The following is a 20,398-nucleotide window of genomic DNA, read 5'->3' on the forward strand; positions in this document are numbered from 1 at the left end:
AAACTCTGCCTCAGAACTGGCTTTCGACCAAGAGTGACACAGAGAAGGTCTGGAGGCCTCAACAGACTCTGCAACAAGACCTAGTGTTTAGTTATGCATCTCAGATTGGTTCAGATTTAGCCACTGATAAATTCAAAAGCCAGACTCCTGGGTAGGTTTGTGTGAGCTCAGTGGTTCCTGTTCCTAGGGGTTCATGCAAACAAGTTCTCCAGGACTGACCCATGTGTGTGCACCCCCCTGAATTTCACTCCAAGTTTCAAGTTCAAATTAATCCAAACCTCAACATGAAATTCAGCTGAAACGTGATTTTGATGCTAACCCAGACAGTGAGCTATGGTTGTTCAGAACTAAAGGTGGATTGAAGCTAGAGGGGCCAGAGTTCAGCTTTCCTAAGGTTTTGGATGTTCAGATCTACGGATTTGGGTTTGGGCCCATCACAGGCAGGCCAGGGTCACCCAAAAGGTCCAGGAGCCTTCTTGGAACTTTCTGCAAACTCAGTCTGAGTTTCAAATCTGTAACAAGACCCGGAACCAGGTGAGTTTCCTAGGGTGGCAGGCTTTGTTGGGAATGTTTGTGCAGTTCTGCTGCTGGCTTGTTGCCCGGGCAGTTTTGACAATGAAAGGAGCACACCTTGGGTCACACAAGCAGTGTCAGTTCTGCTCTCTAGACCAGTGCTTCTCAAGCTATCTGATGTGGGGGAACCAGCAATTTTTTTTTCCAATGTGCGCGCAGACCGGCAGCCGATGGCTTGCAGACCGACACCGGTCCACGGACCACCACTTTGAGTAGCACTGCTCTAGACAACAAAGGATATTCACAGTTGGCAAGACATTAGAGGGGTGCAGTCATGTAAGACATGAGAGCAGGACTTATCCTTCCCCATCTAACACTGACGCATACAGCACCCTTTTTACAACATGGATCCCCAAGGGCTCTAGAAACAATAGATGAGATGGAGGAGTTCACTGCCTTCCACTGGAATACCACACCTGTGGGGATGACAGATCACAACTGTATCTGAACACAGCAATGCCAACAACACTCCTTCGCAGCAGGGAACCAATGTTGAGTTCCCATGTTCAAGCCATTGAAGGGGTTTTCCAGACTGGCCCGTAGCTCATTGTTGGGGGAAGAAGCAAACTCTGGGTCAAACTCTGACCTGAGTTATAACAGCTGAAGCCTTTGAGGTGAGAGTCGCATCAGGATCTGACCCTCTCAGTCAGCTGATCCTAGAGCCCAGCATTGGGAGTGACAACAGGTATAAGCTATGGCATATTGTTTGTAGTTTTCTGTTACAGCTGGGAAGGGGTTTCGTGGAGGGAGGGCGAGTTCTTCATCAGGACTTTTTTGTAGCATTTGGCTAGATCTCCCTGGCTAGTTAGTGAACTGGCTCTGTTAATTGCGAGCTTGCGGGTGGACTGCAGAGAGCTGGCTGGCTACATGGTGCTGCCATTCCAACTTGTTTTCAGCTTCTAAAGTGCACTAAAAGAAACTAAAAATATATTAGAGCCGTTCCTAATGTTAATGTTCCATGCAAGCAATTACAGTGGTTACCAAAGGGTCGTAGTGTGACTGGGCACAGGAGGGCAGGTGCCAATGGGAAATCTCTCTGCTAAGATGTTGCCCACTCTACAAAAAGTCTAAAAACCACTGATTTTGTTTTAAGCTGTCACAGTCAAGTGTTGATTGGAGAAATGGAACCACATCCATTTGATCTGCTCACAATTCATCATTGAAGCACAAGCCAGTCCCCATCAGTACAGAGTGTGTTTCCAGAGTCCCACTCCTCACTATCCCAGTAGGTTCTGGAACAAGCACAAAGATGTCAAGCAAAATCATGCTGCACTCTCGGGGCACCAGCAATTGGGAAAAATAAGTGACTAAGCCATTTCCCGCAGGAGACATTTTCACCTTGCCTTTATTCCCAGCTGTTCCTTGTCACAACCGTCCCTCAGAAAAGCATGTTTTGCTATCTTGTAGGTCAGCCACAAGCTGTGAGAGGCTGGGCTCGAGAGGAGAAGCCCAGCTCAGGTTCTACTTGGCTAATCTAGCCTTGGATCTTCCTGCCACCGACCATCCTCTGTTGTCTAGGGAGCCGGAGTGATGGTGCCCACACACACACAGGAGTTGGATCAGACACTTGGCCCAAACATAATAAAATCTTATTTGGCAATGAAATCGATCTCCTGGATTCACCCTGAGAGTACACAAATGACTGGAATTGCAGAGCCAGGGACAGGACAAACCTGCTGGGGATTATTGGCTCTGGGGTGCTGGCGACTAAAAATGCTGTCACCAAGCTTCGCCAACACTCCTGAGTCCCGACACGCAACATCTGCTCCTGTTCCAGCACTGTCTCCCCCACTGCCCCTATGCACCCTCAATCCTTATTTGGAGCACTCCTACCACTCCTTGCCCCATGGCATAACTTTGCCTATGGACCAGAGAGTGCCCTTTCATCGAACCCACTAATCACCATGTTATTATCATAGAATCATAGAAGATTAGGGATGGAAGAGACCTCAGGAGGTCATCTAGTCCAACCCCCTGCTCAAAGCAGGACCAACACCAACTAAATCATCCCAGCCAGGGCTTTGTCAAGCCGGGCCTTAAAAACCTCTAAGGAAGGAGATTCCACCACCTCCTTTGGTAACCGATTCCAGTGCTTCACCACCCTCCTAGTGAAATAGTGTTTCCTAATATCCAACCTAAACCCACTGCAACTTGAGACCATTGTTTCTTGTTCTGTCTTGAGGAAGTGTTTGGGACCACCCCTGCAGAATACTGTGGCACCAGCTCCCTGCTCCCCCACCCTACAGCTCAGCCAATGTTCCTCAGTCCTGACTTACTGCACAGCACCTCCTGCTCACACAGCACTGAGCCACCTCAGAGCTCAGACAATGTACCTGAATCCAGGCCTGAGTGCCCCTTGCTTTTCCAGTGCCCTCTTCCACCTTCACCCCCAAACAGTGGATGACAGTAAGCCCCAATGCTGACCTGCAGCATGCCCCACTATGCAGACGAAGCACTTCAGTCCCAGCATAGAGCAAGCACTATTATTCCCATCCTGGGGTTTAACACATCTCTGCCAATGCCCCTCAGCCCTGGTCTAGAACTCCCTCTTATTCCCAAGGCGAGGCTTCCCTTGAGCAAAAACTACACCAGTCATGTCAGATTGGACAGGGGTGTGCGTGGGTGTGTGTGTTTATATAGGGCCACGTTCGGTATCGATCAAAGTTAACAGGACTTCGCCTGAGTAAACACTGACCTCAAGACTTGGTCCACATGGCATAGGACATTGCACTAGCCCAGCCACACTGCAGCTGCCAACCAAAAGAGAAAAACCACCTAGGGTCAGCAACAGGAAAGGCAGCAATTAAATCATGACAGCTTTAAAGTATGGGTTTCCTTTGAAATACATGGGGATTTATCTATCTGTTAGCCATGCAAACCTCACCTGGGATCAGAGAGGGACCCTACTGTATCAGCAGTAATAAAGATACTGCGGGCTAAATTCTGCCCTCACATTCACATGCACAACCCCTCGTACTGTCTTCAAATTCTGCCCTCAGTTTTACCCACGCAACCTCAGTAACGAGGGTAGAGTTCAGTTCTGCAGCTGGGCGTTACCAATTGTCATGAGGATGTGAGAGCCAGGAGAGGGTCCAACTCTCTCCCCCAAAGACAGGTGTTGGCTCTGAAAGGAGCAATGAAAGCAGTTTTCTGTCACAAATGTAAGCAAGATATGAGACTCTGAATACACACAGGGCTCAGTGGAGTGAGAAGGGGTCATTTCTACACAGGTCACTCTGCAGACACTAATGATTTCAGGTGATCCTCTGGAGGGATAGCAGAGAACATTACAAAGAGCTCTGAGGAAGCTGAGCAAGGAAAAGACATAAAGCCAAAATTTCCTTTGGTGGTACAAAATATTGCAGTGTTGAAATTGTTTCTAGTTGTCAGGACAAATTGTTCATTTTGATTCATTTCTAAGCAGGTTTAGTGCAGCAGGCTTCAGAAAGGTAACTAGATTTGGAGAATGACAAGGCAATAGGAGAAATAATACAGGGGCTGAGGAGTCACAGAAAACTTTCAGGCAAGGGGATGTTGTCAAAATCTAATTGTTCCCATTTATGACTTTTGCTATTGTTGAGATAGTATATAATTATCAAGAGTGCTTGAATGCAATCCAGTGCCCAACCAGAGTCTGGAATGCAATGGTCCAGTGGCTCTTAACCTTTCCAGACTACTGTACCCCTTTCAAGAGTCTGATTTGTCTTGCATACCCCCATTTATACCTCACTTAAAAACTTACAAAATCAGACATTAAAATACAAAAGTGTCACAGCACACTGTTACTGAAACATTGCTTCCTTTCTCATTTTGACCATATAATTATAAAATAAATCAGTTGGAATATAAATTTTGTACTTGCATGCCAGTGCATAGCGTACAGAGCAGTATAAACAAACCAGCATCTATGAAATTTTAGTTTGCACTGACTTTCCTAGTGCTTTGTATGTATGTTATAAAACTAGGCAAATATCTAGATGAGTGGATGTACCCCCCTGGAAGCCCTCTGAGTACCCCCAAGAGTACACGTACCCCTGGTTGAGAACCACTGCAATAATCAACTCAACAGGAAAATGTAACTCCAAAGCACACATGAGCACACAGACACTATACAATTGCCCCACTCATGCCTTGCAGCACACATTTGCACTGCACACTCACCTTTCAGATGCCACTCACACAAACGTTTGACCTACCTGCACACACACGTACACAGATGCACACAAAATACACACATGCACAGATCCCCAACACCCCGGCGCACACCATGTGTACCATCACACAAAGGATAGATCAAAATAGTAGGCTGATGTGCTCCTGCTCCAGTCTGTGAGAGTGGCTTTGTGCTGACGGAACCCTGTGCTGAAAACTGCTTGGGCCCCTGAGGTCTCCAAATACCACCCGGCCCCCTCTTTATTGCAGCCTGGGTCGGGAACAGCAGTTTTAAGCCCCTACCTCTCTCTAACAGGGACCCCCTAACTGCCTCTACAAGCACAAGCTCCCATTCTGGAAAGATTATCCACCCATGGGGAGACAAACTCTCACCAACTACCACAAGCTGGCCTATGTAGGCCATAGGGTAGGAGATGAGAAGAAGGTGACATACTGATTCATGGGCCTTGCAGCAAAGGGATTGGGAGAAGGACGGTATGTGAATGGCTTGGCAGGGTCACACAGGTTTATTCGAGATGGCCCTGGATCTGCCAAAGTACTCCTAGCTCTAGCAGTTTACCCTCCAATCCCATCAGTCTTCCTACCACCTTCTTACTTCCCACTTCAAGTCCAGCTTAGTTTTAGCAGCGGCTCTCTCTCAGGCAGCAGTAGAATTAGAGGTTAATACAGATGGGCATGTGCGTAAAACACTGTGGGACCCTCGGATGGAAGGTGCTTAAGCAGAGTATCACTGCACTACTCCAGGATTTCAGAGGGCATCAAGGCTTTGCCTTCTAGCTCCAGCAGCTCTTGAGGTAGTAGCTGCTAAATTCGTATTAGAATTGAGATGGAAAAAGCAAGGCAAACACTGGAAACTAGGCACATGGGGAGGCCCTGTGCAGGGCCATGTCATATACATGATAAAGACAAGTCCTTCAGAGGCTCCCTCACTCTTCCCCTCCCAGAGTTTGTCTTCTAATGTACCCCCACCACCAACCCATTTTCTCCCCTTCACTCTATCATCATCAGGAAGACCAAGCTCAAGGCCAGTGCAGCACCACCACGGGTGCGCCTAAAAAACCAGCGGAGCGTTCTGACAGTGGAGGTCAGTGTGACTAGCATATGGAAGAGTAATACCATGAACACCGGAATGTCTGAACTCCTTGGGAGGTGCCTGCTACAGCTGGAAGAAACCCAGAAGCCATCACTGAGAATTCTTAGGGCTTTGGGTAATGCATCCTACTCTCTGACCGTTTCCCAACTTGCTGAGCAACAGCACACCCCTCTGCGCCGCACCACACACAGACCCACAACCCTGACTCTCTGTGACCTGGGTTCCCATTTTATCACCACGTTTGCTAGTGGGTATTTAAGGGGGGGACATGACAGGGATGCAATTCAAGAGTGCGTGTGTGGATCACAGCCCTCAGTGGACTAGCTAGCTTGCACAGAGAAGCTGTGCATTAGAGGCACTCGTACAGTGCTATGGAGTCAACCTTCTGGCAAAGGCCAGCCAGCCATGCTTTGGACTTGCAGTATTTTAAGAACGATGAATTACTAACTTTGAGCAGAGCATGTGGAAATGCCTTTGTTCTGTGGGAACGTGAAATGTTTAACGTTCAATGGTTTGGTAAACGGGGTTGGGATGCCATCTGCCATCGACAAGTGCTTAAAGCAGGGAGAGGCATTGCTTGGAGCAGTGGTTTTCAACCTTTTTTCATTAGTAGACCCCTAAAAATTTTCAAATGGAGGTGCAGACCCCTTTGGTAATCTTAGACACAGTCTGCAGACCCCCAGGGGTCTGTGGACCACAGGTTGAAAGCCACTGATGATCCAAGGGGGTATAAAACTTTTAACCAGGAATGCACTTAAACATAGGAAAGGTTAGGCTGGTTACCAGGAAAAATTACCCAACTGTGAGACCCTTTAGACTGTGGTCTCCCTGGAGAAGTGGTGGAAGCCCCATTGCTCAAGTCATTGCTCCCTGTGGACTGTTTTTCAACCTGGCTTTGGGAAGGGATGGATAAAATGACTTAATAGGTCTTTTCCTGCTCTAATTCCACTGACTCTACATTTCCTCATTGTCTGAGGCAGAGCACCACCTCTGAAACAGCAAAGGGAAAAAAAATATTGCAAAGCAACTGGAGATTGGTGCCAGATTTCCCTCCTGCCCCCTCTCCCCGGCCCCACTCAAACATTTGCCCCTTTTCTCTGACTCTTTAACAGGAGTTTGCTGCTCTGAGCCTGCCAAGTTTTCCTGGCCATTCCAGCTGCTTAGCTGGGCTGGGACAAAAAGCAGGGAGATCTTCGAGAACCATCCCGGAGAAAGCATCACACTCAGAGTGGAAAAGCTACAAGCACAAGAGCAGGGAAGTTCTCCCATTTCTTTGGGCAGGTGACACTGGCTGGGAATGACTGTGCTTTGGAGGTTTGCTAGTCCTGCTGCAGTCACACATGCCCTACGGTTGGGGTGGGAGAAAAGGGTTGGAGAAGAAGCAACCTGAAACTCGGCTCAAACAGAACCTTGTCCGAGAGGTGGGCCCACAGCACTCCCACTAGGACTCTGAACCCTGGATCCACCCCCCACACCCTGCAAATTTTGGGGAAGTTCAGATCCAGGAATGAACTTCACAGCTGCTCCTCATCTCTCCAATGGGCTGACCCAGAGCACCAGATTCAAACACGCCCCTGCCAGCTTTGGAAGGGGAAAGGGCCAGGGGGCAGTGGAGGGACTGAGAGGAGCACATCTCCCGTTTCCACTCCTCCTGCTGCAGGCCCAGCAGGTGACCCTTTGTGGCTGATACTATTGCTCTGAGAAACCACCTGTGGTTCATCACAGCCAACAATGCTGCTGGAGGAGTTACAGAGCTGGAGGGGGGTGGGCATAAGCAGGGGCACGGCTAGGGAGAGCAAAGCACTTTGTCGCAGGCAGCAATCCACCGCTGAATTACTGGCTAAGGACCTGCACTCCTGGGGACAGGGGTTTACTGGGGGGGATGGGGGGGACATGCAGAAAGGCCCCCAGCAAGGGGCAGAAGGGCCACTCTCAGCCAGCCTTCTGGCGGGAGTTGAATCTCTCGCCTAAGACGACAGCAACTCCACCTGAATCAGCGTAATGCTGCCTGAGGGGGGAAGCGGAAAGGCAAAGCTGACACTGCCCGGGGTCAGTAGTGTGGACACTCCATTGACCTAAAGCCAGAGCGCTATAAATGAAGTAAACAAGTTGCTCCCTCGATGTGGGGCCAGCACCTAGCACAAAGGGCCCCCCTCCTAATGGGAGGTGCTGCCACCAGGGCCCGCTCTGGGATTTTTGCCGCCCCAAGCAAAAAAATTTTTGGCCGCCCCTGGCTTTTTTTTCCCCCGAGAAAGCCTGTTCCCAAGGGATTCCAAGCCTGCTCATTAGACCGAAGTTGTCCTTTGGCTGCTTGTCCAAACGGAGCCTTTCGCAGCTCACCTGCCATTAGTGACAGTCACTGTCGGTCTCCCATGAGCTCCCCAGCCCTTCGCAGGCTCAACTCTTCCTGCCTGGGAGGAGGTACAGCACCAGTTTCCAAGGCGTTCAACCCCAGCCTGACTCCCCTCTACCCTTTCCCTCGTGCAGCCCGTCAGCCGCTGAAAATCTCCCTGCTGCGAGAGTCTGATATGACAGTTTCCATTTACCCACCAGGCTATGCTAAGAGAACAAACAAACCCTCCTCAGTGCCTCTATCCAATGAGACGTAGCAGCGAGATCTGTTTGCAAAGCACACTGTAGTGCCGGGGCGTACTGCTGCACCTCCCCAAACAGCTGCACAGGGAACAAAAACCTTCTTCCATGGAGCGCTGTTAGACCGGTCTTCCTGAAGCCCCCTCCTCCCAGCTGTCTGGTGCTCTTGAATCTCCAGGCAGCCCCAGTTCCTTAGTGGCTGCTCTAATGCTTGAACAACACTGTGGATGATGCATCATTAGCCAGACATATTCAATAAATCAGAATCCAATTATCAGGTTAAGGAAATTGGAAGTAAATGTAATTAGCCCAGGCCCCTCCACACGCTGTGCCCTTGCTTCCTCCCTTAATGAGAGCTTTTCTTTTCCAACACACTCAACACCATGTCCGGCACCCAGAAAAAAAAAGCAGCCAGACCACAACAGGGTCTGGAGAAAGGGTCAGTCTAGTTGATTTTCCTTTGAAAACAGGGCAGATGGTTAATATCCCCTGCATTAATTCTCTCCAGGAATAGCAGGATCTCTCTGCTCAGCCATAGCATGTGTCCATCAGGGCTGTCAGCTCCCCTTCGGAGGGAAAAGCATCTGGGCTCACTAGGCAAGGGAGTGGGGGGGAAAAAAATCACAACAGAAATTGTGCTACAGAACTGGTGCAATTTTGTCATTAGAGATGGGCTCAGGCTCCAGCCTTAGGAGCTGAATTGGGGAAGTTAATGCTGGCGGTTTGGCTCCCACATTTCAGTTCTCCCCCTTTACACAGAGGCAATTTAGGAATTTCAAATCCAGACCCAGGATCGGATTCTGACCCAGATTCAGACCAGGTCCGTCTCTACTTATCAGAGTACTAAGGATTATGGCGGTTGGATGGGAACTATATTAAGGTTGGGCTAAGTCCTTGGAAAGCAAGCAGAGCCCCGCTATAACTCAAACCAAGTGAATTGCGGAAGGAGAAGCAGGACTGGGGAACACAAGAGAAAGGAGTTCTAATTTAGCTCTCGGAAGGCAGAGTTCAGATTGCCCCAGCCTCTCCAGGCAGGGCAGATTCCCTACCCATACATCAAATCCACCGCTAGGTGATACTGTCCAGGAGAAGATGTAGCTCCTTCACTGTACTGCCAAACCAACAAGTCTCTGCTGTCTCTTCTAGCGCAAACCTTTTAAATAATTCTTTGCACCACCTGTCACTGCCCCGCATGAAGCAGCACAGAGCTGGGGGCCAGGAAGTCCTGGTTTCTCATCCTGGATCTTCCCCTGGCCTTCAAGGCAGCCTTGGGCAAGTCCCTCAGTGCTTGTATTGCCCCATGTGTGAGTAATGTACTTCACAAGGAGGTGAAGAACCCATTAGTGATTGATTGTTCACTGCACTGAAAGGAATACTGCCTAGAAGCATAGTCATTGGTCCTGATTGTATCCCCTAGATGCCCACTCATGGAGATCTCAGCTCTCCCCTCTGAAAGATGGGATAGGGATGGGATAAGTCTCCATAGGGCAGCAGTTACTCTTTCTGCAGGATCCTGAGAAGGGTTCTCTGCAGGTCTGGGGATCCAGGCCTGGGGAGTGGGTAGGACGTGCCACACCCTGCATCAGCAACATGGATCAGGAGAAAGTTATTAGAGCTAGAGGCAGTGGGTAGTGTCACAGAGACTGCTGCTGGCCAAGAGAGCCCTGTGAGCGTGACCCTGTTGGAACTGCACCAGCAAGAAGCTGGCTGGGAAGAATGGCCAGAGAGAACACTTTGCCACAAGAACCTCAGGGAGATTCCCTATCACAAGTTTGCCCACAGGAGGGGACGATGGGGGCCGCTATTGCTACATGCAACTGACTGATGAAAGGACAAGATGTGCCGAGTAGGTAGGATACAGGCCTGTGGCAGCATTTCCCCTTAAGAGCCTCGTGGAGAAAATGGGGATTAAAACTGGGTGAGCTCTTGTAAAGGAAAATATCAGAATCCTTTGCCTAGATACTGTATAGTGAAATCAGGCCCCTCCACATCCTCCCCCCCAAAAAAAAGCTGAAAGCACTCGGCTGCTGCCTGTCAGTTTTTGACTGTCATTAGGGGAGTCCATCACCCCTAAGCCAAGCAGCACTGTAATTATGAAAGATGACAATCCCCCAGATGGCACAAATCCGCCTGCAAAGCACCATCCAAATGGCCCTCCAAAGCAGAAAGATTTCTTTGAGTGAGCCACTCAGAAGCCCTTTCCTTTGGCTGATGGAGAACTAGCCGGATAAGTCCTTACATTTCATAGACTCATAGAATATCAGGGTTGGAAGGGACCCCTGAAGGTCATCTAGTCCAACCCCCTGCTCGAAGCAGGACCAATTCCCAGTTAAATCATCCCAGCCAGGGCTTTGTCAAGCCTGACCTTAAAAACCTCTAAGGAAGGAGATTCTACCACCTCCCTAGGTAACGCATTCCAGTGTTTCACCACCCTCTTAGTGAAAAAGTTTTTCCTAATATCCAATCTAAACCTCCCCCACTGCAACTTGAGACCATTACTCCTCGTTCTGTCATCTGCTACCATTGAGAACAGTCTAGAGCCATCCTCTTTGGAACCCCCTTTCAGGTAGTTGAAAGCAGCTATCAAATCCCCCCTCATTCTTCTCTTCTGCAGGTTAAACAATCCCAGCTCCCTCAGCCTCTCCTCATAAGTCATGTGTTCTAGACCCCTAATCATTTTTGTTGCCCTTCGCTGGACTCTCTCCAATTTATCCACATCCTTCTTGTAGTGTGGGGCCCAAAACTGGACACAGTACTCCAGATGAGGCCTCACCAATGTCGAATAGAGGGGAATGATCATGTCCCTCGATCTGCTCGCTATGCCCCTACTTATACATCCCAAAATGCCATTAGCCTTCTTGGCAACAAGGGCACACTGCTGACTCATATCCAGCTTCTCGTCCACTGTCACCCCTAGGTCCTTTTCCGCAGAACTGCTGCCTAGCCATTCAGTCCCTAGTCTGTAGCGGTGCATTTGATTCTTCCATCCTAAGTGCAGGACCCTGCACTTATCCTTATTGAACCTCATCAGATTTCTTTTGGCCCAATCCTCCAATTTGTCTAGGTCCTTCTGTATCCTATCCCTCCCCTCCAGCGTATCTACCACTCCTCCCAGTTTAGTATCATCCGCAAATTTGCTGAGAGTGCAATCCACACCATCCTCCAGATCATTTATGAAGATATTGAACAAAACCGGCCCCAGGACCAACCCTTGGGGCACTCCCCTTGATACCGGCTGCCAACTAGACATGGAGCCATTGATCACTACCCGTTGAGCCCGACAATCTAGCCAGCTTTCTACCCACCTTATAGTGCATTCATCCAGCCCATACTTCCTTAACTTGCTGACAAGAATACTGTGGGAGACCGTGTCAAAAGCTTTGCTAAAGTCAAGAAACAATACATCCACTGCTTTCCCTTCATCCACAGAACCAGTAATCTCATCATAAAAGGCGATTAGATTAGTCAGGCATGACCTTCCCTTGGTGAATCCATGCTGGCTGTTCCTGATCACCTTCCTCTCACGCAAGTGCTTCAGGATTGATTCTTTGAGGACCTGCTCCATGATTTTTCCGGGGACTGAGGTGAGGCTGACTGGCCTGTAGTTCCCAGGATCCTCCTCCTTCCCTTTTTTAAAGATTGGCACTACATTAGCCTTTTTCCAGTCATCCGGGACTTCCCCCGTTCGCCACGAGTTTTCAAAGATAATGGCCAATGGCTCTGCAATCACAGCCGCCAATTCCTTCAGCACCCTCGGATGCAACTCATCCGGCCCCATGGACTTGTGCACATCCAGCTTTTCTAAATAGTCCCTAACCACCTCTATCTCCACAGAGGGCTGGCCATCTATTCCCCATGTTGTGATGCCCAGCGCAGCAGTCTGGGAGCTGAGCTTGTTAGTGAAGACAGAGGCAAAAAAAGCATTGAGTACATTAGCTTTTTCCACATCCTCTGTCACTAGGTTGCCTCCCTCATTCAGTAAGGGGCCCACACTTTCCTTGGCTTTCCTCTTGTTGCCAACATACCTGAAGAAACCCTTTTTGTTACTCTTAACATCTCTTGCTAGCTGCAGCTCCAGGTGCGATTTGGCCCTCCTGATATCATTCCTACATGCCTGAGCAATATTTTTATACTCTTCCCTGGTCATATGTCCAACCTGCCACTTCTTGTAAGCTTCTTTTTTATGTTTAAGATCCGCTAGGATTTCAATATTAAGCCAAGCTGGTCACCTGCCATATTTACTATTCTTTCGACTCATCGGGATGGTTTGTCCCTGTAACCTCAACAGGGATTCCTTGAAATACAGCCAGCTCTCCTGGACTCCTTTCCCCTTCAAGTTATTTCTCTCCCTGTCCCCGCCTTCCCCCCACACACACACTTTCACTCTGCAATAATCCCGTCCTCCCTTTATTAGCCCCTTGCTCTGCTGAACAGAATAGGGAGCAGCTGTGCTGCACTTGGTGCCTCCTCTGATTGTTCCCTCCACAGCACAACATCTCCTAGGGCCAGAGGGAATCAGTGCTGGTGGTATGTTTACACACACACACACACACACACACACAGAGTCCTGTTCACTCAAAATTCTGCCTGCCTTGGAGGAAGGTGAGGTGTATTTTTCCCCTCGAGAATCTGAATGGAATCCAATGGCATTCACCCTGCTGAGCAGGTGAAGTTTTCACTGCATAGAATGTCAGCGTCATACATGAGACGAGACAAACACAAGGGGAAAGTCTCATCCTAAGAAAATACAGACCAAATCCTCTTCATTTGTGGGTGGATCAGTGAATTTACTGTTTACTCAACACAAGCATCCAAAAACTAATGAAAGGGACACTCAATAAATTTAGGCCTAACACTTAGGTTTGGTTTATATTGAAGAAAGTGGGAGAGGTCACAAGCATCATAGAAATAGAATTAAAAAAAAAATCATCACACAGTTGCTAGCTCTCAGGATTTTATTGCATGTCTCATGATATTTGGTGCTTCTCTGAAAGCCCTGGCTTCAGGAGGTACATGATTAGGAGACGATATCTGCTTTCACTTTTAAAAAGTAAAGTTTCTAACCCTAATGGTTGCAGAGAAAAGCTTGAAAACAGGACTTGAATGCATCCTAAAGGAGCAGAAGCCAGACTGGCTTAAAATAAATGTTGAGTGCTTTTTATTTCCCATCTCATGATTTTGTGGACCCATCTCATTCTTTTGGAGGTCAGCATGTAAATCAAGAAACATTCTTTAAGTTTCAGTGCAATCAGTAGGGATTTTTGAGGATTTAAACATTCCCTTCCAATTTGGAAAAAAACTAAAACAGCATCATTGTGTTTGCACAAGAGAACCAGGAGAAACTGACTATAAACAAGAAGTAAAATTGACCAGTCTAGCTTCTCTGCCCTGGTGAAATGCAAACAAAGTATCAAATAGCACAAAAGCTGTTTCAATTAATTGTCTAAGGTGATATTAGTAATGCATGTAACGAAATTATTTTTAAGCCAACATGTCTTATCTCATCAGGGTCTCTTTGAAGACAAAGATATACCCTAGGTATGTTCCCAATCCAAGAACACAGTCTGCTACATCTTTGGCCCATTAATTTTCCCCAAGTGTAGGTTTTTTGTCTCCAGTGCACACCTTTAAGGAAGGGCCAGTCATGTCCCTTTTTGACTAGGGCTGCCTGATCAAGGAAGAGGATGGGAAGGATGCAAGAACCTGTAATGCCGGGTGTCGCGGATGGCACGGTCACTGGGAATCCTCTCGCTCTCCCGCTGATTAAAGGCGTAGAGGCGGTATGGGTCCTCTCCGCCCTTCCATTTCCGGGCACTCAGGTACCTTCTCTCTTCGAACTGATCCCAGAGGTCATCCCAGTCGACATCTGAGCCCTGCACACACAAACATTGAACCCCATCAGAACATGGAGGCCTGCACATCACAGGTGTCTCTGGATAGAGTGCAGGGACACCCAGCAAATGCTTAGGAGCTCCTCAGCACAGGTGCTCTCTTGCTCCCTCTCACAAATAGTAGTTGAAGTCAATGGAGTTGCACCGATTTACATCAGCTGAGGATCTGGCCTGCTACAGATTAAAATGACAGACCCTCAGCACGGGGACCCTTAGTACTGCCCTTTGGCAGCCAGCTCCTCAGGCAAACCTCAGCACCATCCCACAGCCATGACTCGCTTGGTTAAATTATGATTGTGTGTTTTAATGTCTTCTCACACCTGTCAAATATTCAACCGCCTGGCAAGGGCACTTGGGCTCAATCTACACTTCCTTTCAGATGGCTTAGAATCATAGACTTTAAGGTCAGAAGGACCATTATGATCATCTAGTCTGACCTCCTGCCCAACGCAGGCCACAGAATCTCACCCACCAACTCCTGTAACAAACCCCTAACTTATGTCTGAGCTACTGAAGTCCTCAAATCGTGGTTTAAAGACTTGAAGGTGCAGAGAATCCTCCAGCAAGTGACCCGTGCCTCACGCTGCAGAGAAAGGCGAAAAAACCCCAGGGCCTCTGCCGATCTACCCTGGGGGGAATATTCCTTCCCAACCCCAAATACGGCAATCAGCTAAACCCTGAGCATTTGGGCAAGACTCACCAGCCAGACACCTAGGAAAGAATTCTCTGTAGTAACTCAGATCCCACCCCATCTCACATCCCAACACAGGCCATTGGGCATATCTACTGCTAGTAATCGAAGATCAATTAATGGTGCAACATCTGTTCGGAAACACTGCCTGCTCACAATGCCCCTGCCCCCATATTATTCCAGACAGCAGGGGGTCCTGCAAAGCAAGGCATCTGGGGATGCATCATCCCCACTGTTTGCTCAGGTATAGGGGAGCCGCAGGGCTACTTGGTTGCTCGCCCAGCTGTACAAGAGTCAAAATGTCCTTTTGTTAAGCAGCACACAATGGCTCTGGGCTGGCTCTGAGGTGCACATGATAAGATCACATCGTTACAGCAGCACAAGCTCTTTGATCTCAGCCTACGTGTAATACAGAGCGATTCAAACGTGTACAGTAATTTCAGCACCAAAGAAAATTGTGATCTTATCGAATAATTGATTTTTTTTTGTTACTCATCTCACTGCCACTCTCCCCTGCTAATGGCACAAAATGAAGCTTTTGAAAGAGGTGATTTTTATCCCATAATTGATTTTATTCACATCGGACAGCACATTCTCCATGTTAATAGGAAGGGGAAGAGGGAGGGGGAAGTGATGGCTCTTGCAAACGAACAGCCTGTACCCCATACATCAGTTTAAGCAAAAAGGGCTGGATTGAGATTCCCCTGGAATGTCCCTTCTCATGCTGCAAGGCCTGGAGTGAAATTTAAGGGAACACAGGCCACCTTCAAAGGCATGGCACTGCTTCACAGCACAAAGACTCCCAGGTCCCTCGAGACCTCTCTGGCTTTAACCAAAGGCAGCTTTATTTCTTGACCTCCCTCCGGAGCACTCCCAATAGTTCTTACTGTTGCTCACCCTGTTGGGCTAAATTCTGATTTCAGTTACACCAGCGTAAATCAGGACTAACTCCGTGATCCTCAGTGTTATTACTGATCAGTGACATGTAGATCAGAGTCTGGGCTGTTGAATGTAAACTCTTCAGGGCAGAGACATCAAGGCTCATTCTGACCTTACACTGCTGTAATGCTATTCTTCTCCCTGGAGAATACGCTCTCTCTCTCTGTTCCCTAGGGGCCAGATTCACCCTGCTGTAACTCCAGCTGAATCCACCTCCACCAGTGGCATTATCCCAGAAAGAAATTTGGCCTTTGAGTTCCATCTGATCAATTTATAAGCAGAGGAAGCGATTCCCCTCTTGCACCTACTCAGCCCATGCAACAGAGGAGCAAGCTCAATTCTATCCCAATCCTGATCTAAGCATATTATCAGCCCTGGTCTGATTGCAGAAGCTTTATTACCAGCCATGCTGCAATAGGCAAGAAGACCATGACTTTATTTTCATATCCCAAGGTGAGCATACAGTTGCTGAGAGTCATAAAAATCATCTTTTAACTTGCAGACACAGCACATTCAGCAGAGGGAATAAATATGGTGCACCACAATGTCATTTCTTACAATTGCTTTGCTGCTTGTAGCCGCTCGACCTGGGCTGGACTGCCTCTGATGACAATCACAGAACAGTCCACCTTTCTGAACATCAGTCCGGCATCCCAGGACACCAAAAATGAAGGAAAGTTATTAAAATGTTAAGGCCACTCCAGCCCATCAGGAGGTTTATGAGCAGAAGGCTATCCATAAAAGTTTGTAGGCTCTTGGTAGGAGTGCAGAATATTGTGCAATAAATATAGTTTATGTTTTTTTAAGGCATCTTGTAAAATGTGATTTACCAGCACAGTGAAAGATCGGGAAAACTGAGCTGATTGCATCTCAGAACCACTGAAGCCCTGAAATTTACAAGGGCTGGAGAGGACCCTGAGATTCCAGCTCTGTTGAAGAAAGGGTCAGCAGTTTAGATCCCAAAGCTGAAGTTGTGTTTTTGAAAAAAGTTTTATAAAACTTAATATGAATAGAAATGTTTCCATTTTAAAATGGCCATAAAAACAGGTCATTTAAAAAAGAATGTATATGAATCAGTGTTATTGAGCTAGACAGGAGACCCAGAAAAGGGAATGGACTATAAACAGGAAGTGAAACTGACCAGTCAAGCGAGGGAAGAGCAAAAATTAAATCAGCCACAAAATATTACAAATTTCTTTAGCTTTATATAGAAGAGGTAAAGAAATGTATCCCTCTTTAGTGTGGCCCTAATTCTCCATTGCCCTGTACCTTGTGTACTCATTTATACAAGTGCTCAAGTGGATGTCGGGCAGAACAGTGGAGAATCAGGCTCTGCATTGAGAGATTTATCAGCACAGCATCCCTTTAAAACCTTGGCATAATGGCAACCTATCCCTGTACAGTATGGCTAAGCAGCTTGGCCCTTTGATCTCTGAATAATTGTGCTGCAAGGGTGTGCGGGTAGTGGGCAAGTCTCTGCCAGCTTGAGCTTGATGCTTGCCAAGTTCACATGGCATAATCGACAGATGCAGTTCCAAGACAACGCAATTAGCCAACTGCTGTGATGTCAACCATAGGTTCTAGGCACCTCTGTTTGTACTTGCAGCATTACAAGGACACCAGCCATTTACATACGGTGGTGAGGCTGCAATGTTAAACTCTGAAGTTCTGAGGAGCCTAGCCTGTGAGAAGGCACAGTGGTTGAGTGTGCTCCAGCTAGGATTGTGTGCTCAGCAGACAAGGCAAGGAAACAAGCTACTGTAGATGACTGAATAGGACTTTTCCATTTACAGTTTCCAATCCTTGGATAGAAGGCACCCAATGTCTAGAAGCAGAGCTGGTTTATCAGACAGTGAATGCTTCCTGCAACTAAAAATGGAATGTTCCCCCATGAAGTTTGGGGCACGGTACTACTGGGAGGTGCATCTAGGGTGACCCTCTGCATTTTAAGGAAATGCCACCAGAAAGACTATAGTCCAGCCCACCCTCACTTCCAGAAGCTCGGACCACGCACAGGCAAGGTAGCAGGCTCTGCCTTTTGTTAGTCTCCCCAGCTTCCAGGGAGAGGCCAAACAGCCTGTCATTACCTTCCTCCTTCTCCCTCCCCTCCCCCGAAGCTGCCTGCCTGCCCCTGAGCTGACTTTCTCCCCCTTTTAACTCTTCCTCCACTCCTGGCATACCTTGAAGGTGCTGCCAGGCAGGGCCACCTATGAGCCCAGAGTAACTCCTTAACCCCTTCCTTCACAGTATGGGGCTTGCATACCCTGCCACATGTGGTCACCCTACACAGATGGGACATCAGATGCAGAGCTTTAGCACTTGATTACATTCTGCAGAGTTTACCCCAGTGTCCTGGTCAAATTCCTACTGGATAATTACACTCTCTTTACTATAGCTAAATACCCCCTTAGAGTCTCATTGGGATGCAGTATTCTTCCACCTCCTCTCCTAAACTTCCTGTGAGGCTGCATGCAATCCGATGGGAATGTTTAAGCATACACTCACTGCAGACAGCAAATCTGCACTGGATATCAGGAAGGATGCATTGTATAGGAAGTGTTCAGGCTATCCACGTGTTTTACTGAGAAGACAGCTTCTCCAACTTGCAGATCGATGATTTACCTGTTCCTGGACCCCCAACAAAGGAAAGGAAAAGCCCTATCACACATGCAGGGACCACACATCACTTCTGGATTATTGGATAAGATCTTCATTATATTTCCACCATGTATTATCACCTCTTCCTCACACTAGAATTCTGTCTTGGGAGTTATTTAACCGATGTGCAGAAATCTAAATTTAATTTATTATGATCTAACTCACTTTAGAAGCCAAATTACCCTGCACTAGAGAAAGATCAAGTCAATATTCCACTTGCCTTTCTATTTATCTTCTGCGGGGCTCTTCTCTCTCTGTCTCATTCATTTTCTCTCATGTTCTGGTAATAAATTGTATTTTTTTCCCCCTCACAATTAGGCAATTTCTCTTTCAATGCTGCAGTTTAATGTTTGGTATTAATTATAGGAAACACCAGTCACTTCTTTTGGCAGAAGAGTTTGAGAGACTGAATAAGTCTACAGCAGAGGGAGCAAAAAAAACCCCTCATTCTCTGGTTTAAAAAAAGGGGGAGGGGCAGCCTACCACTTTAATGAAATGGGTTCTTCTCTCTTCCTCTCAATAGCACCAGGCAAACCACTCTGTTAGGAAACTTGCCTGTTAAGAGCCACATACAGTAGTTAATCATGCTCACCAGCTGTGAAAAGCAAGCTCTGCTTTCCTGCTTTAGATGGGTGAATGGCTCACAGAGTTTGCGATCAGTTTAGTAGAGCTGCATCTAAAGCCTTTCAGGACTGTACAAACTGGCATCAATATTAGCCTGGATATACCATGAAATAGGCATAGTTGTGAGATTTCTAGTAATTCCATGGGGCTGGAAACTTGCACAGTGAGCAAACATTTGTCCCTGGCAGCTGCCACCTTGTGCATTAGAACTTATGCTTTTTTTAAGGAAGCCTCCAGCCTCTAGGATAGTGGAGAAAGCTATTAAAATGGGAGCAGGGTATGAATGGATGCCAAATAACTGCCATGCATCAAAGGAATGTTAATTCTGAAACTTACTGATGTCAATTTAGATTTCAGTAAAGGTAACTATTTCACTGCTTGTCAAAGAAAGAAAAACAATCATGATCATGTCAGGCATGAGCCAAAGTCTATTGAAGACAATCCAACTCTTTAAATTGACTTCAGTGGGCTTTAGACTAGGTTCATTATGAAAATTTGAACAACTGACCTTGAGCGCCAACTCTTGGACAGCAGAAGTGAGTGAATCTTGGGCGGTGGGTGGAGCTTCCGACAGCACCGGAACCCACACTGGCTGAGTATGCATCTTTGTCCCCCTTTAGCAGCTGAGCCACATAAGAGGATAAGAGCCTACTACAATTGCCAGCTGCCAATCCCTGTGCTCAGACCACCTGAGCAAAACTGTCCCTCAGAAGTGCCTTAGGATCCTTCAGGATTCAAGATTATTATTTATAATTTAAAATACCCAGTGACTTCTAATGCTTCACTACACATGGACTGAACAGAACTGGATGGGGACAACTTTTAAAGAGACTTTCAAGGTTTTTGGACCCCAATATTCCCCTACAAGTAGCTTTTCCTGTTCAGCTGGGACTAGGGTGACCAGACAGCAAGCATAAAATAATTGGGACAGGGGGTGAAGGGTAATAGGTGCCTATATAAGAAAAAGCCCCCAAAATTGTGGCTGTCCCTATAAAATCAGGACATCTGGTCACCCTAGCTGGGAGGGCAAGGTTCTTTCCCTGCATTGCTTCAGTGAAGGGTGTCCAGCAAGGAGACACTGTTAGAAATGAACAAGTGTAGTGTCTGGTGCATCCCACACAAACAAGAAACTAACTCAAGAGACATTAGACTAGTCCTCACATA

At 47.5% G+C, this 20,398-nt stretch overlaps 1 protein-coding gene across 1 annotated transcript in view; it reads right to left on the bottom strand.

The window, feature by feature from the left end:
- The window catches only part of GALNT14 (polypeptide N-acetylgalactosaminyltransferase 14), a 183,325-nt gene that overhangs the window by 89,097 nt on the left and 73,830 nt on the right, over window positions 1-20,398 (bottom strand). The window contains exon 2 of the mRNA XM_084625285.1: window positions 14,135-14,304. Coding sequence (XP_084481411.1) covers window positions 14,135-14,304 — 170 coding nt within the window. The remainder of the gene's footprint in view (window positions 1-14,134; window positions 14,305-20,398) is intronic.

This window comes from Lepidochelys olivacea, assembly GCF_965140295.1.
Source record: "Lepidochelys olivacea isolate rLepOli2 genome assembly, chromosome: 3".
NCBI classification, from domain to species: Eukaryota; Metazoa; Chordata; order Testudines; family Cheloniidae; genus Lepidochelys; species Lepidochelys olivacea.